At 39.0% G+C, this 894-nt stretch overlaps 1 protein-coding gene across 1 annotated transcript; it reads left to right on the forward strand.

Annotated features, from left to right (window-relative positions):
* Nucleotides 1–220: 220 nt before the first annotated feature.
* LOC145139370 (uncharacterized) lies at nt 221–589 on the forward strand. Its single transcript, XM_079073216.1, has one exon. The coding sequence runs from the start codon at nt 221–223 to the stop codon at nt 587–589; it is 369 nt and encodes a 122-aa protein (XP_078929342.1).
* The last annotated feature ends 305 nt before the right edge of the window (nt 590–894 follow it).

Genomic DNA, 894 nt, shown 5'->3' on the forward strand with positions numbered 1-894 from the left:
CTTCAAAGCAACCACTAAACCTCCAAATCAACAGCCGAAAGAAGTGAAGGAAGAAAAGAAAAATTGTTCTGCCCAGTTTTCACAACGTGACGGGCATGATGTTACGCCGTGGCGCCTGCAAGAAAGTTATAAGACTTCTCATGTTAATCTGTATCAGCTGCCACTTCCATATATGTTTCAATCTAAGTGAAACCCACTGGAACAATAGCACAGGAGATTCATGGAGCAAGTGAAGGGGATTTCGATTAACATTCCATTTATCAAGGCAATTGCAAAAATTCCCAAATACACGAAGTTCCTTAAAGATCTTATTAGCAACCAAGAGGAATTGGAGAAGGTTTTGAAGGTTTTCCTCAACGAACAATGTTCGAATGTTGTGATAGAAAGACTTCAACTTAATATGGGAGATCTGAGGCGTCTAACATTATCTTGTGAGTTTGGAAATTTGATGAAGACAAATGATTTGGCCGATTCGGGGGCGAGTACTAATCTAATGAATTTTTCATTTTACAGGAAACTCGAATTACCAAAGTTAAAGACTACAAGGATGGCTATTCACATGGTGGACCGATCAGTTACCTACCCTTGAGGCATTATCAAAGATCTGTTGGTGAAGGTCGGGAAGTTTGTATTTTCGTTTGATTTCGTTGTTCTTGATATGAAGGAGGATGAAGACTTGTCGATCATTCTAGGAAGGCCTTTCCTAAGAACTACTCACGCCCTAGTGGACATCCACGACTCCAAACTTATATTACGAGTCAGAGACAAAGATATAACCTTCAGAGTCAATAAAAAGTCTGCAACTTCGGAAGAAATTAATGACGGATTTTTCATAGACGGAGTGAATGAAAAAAATGCATGAAAGTGTTAATGGGCTTGAAGAATTAGAGAAGA

Source organism: Lactuca virosa, chromosome 9 (assembly GCF_052849685.1).
Source record: "Lactuca virosa cultivar CGN04683 chromosome 9, Lactuca_virosa_CGN04683_v6, whole genome shotgun sequence".
NCBI classification, from domain to species: domain Eukaryota; kingdom Viridiplantae; phylum Streptophyta; class Magnoliopsida; order Asterales; family Asteraceae; genus Lactuca; species Lactuca virosa.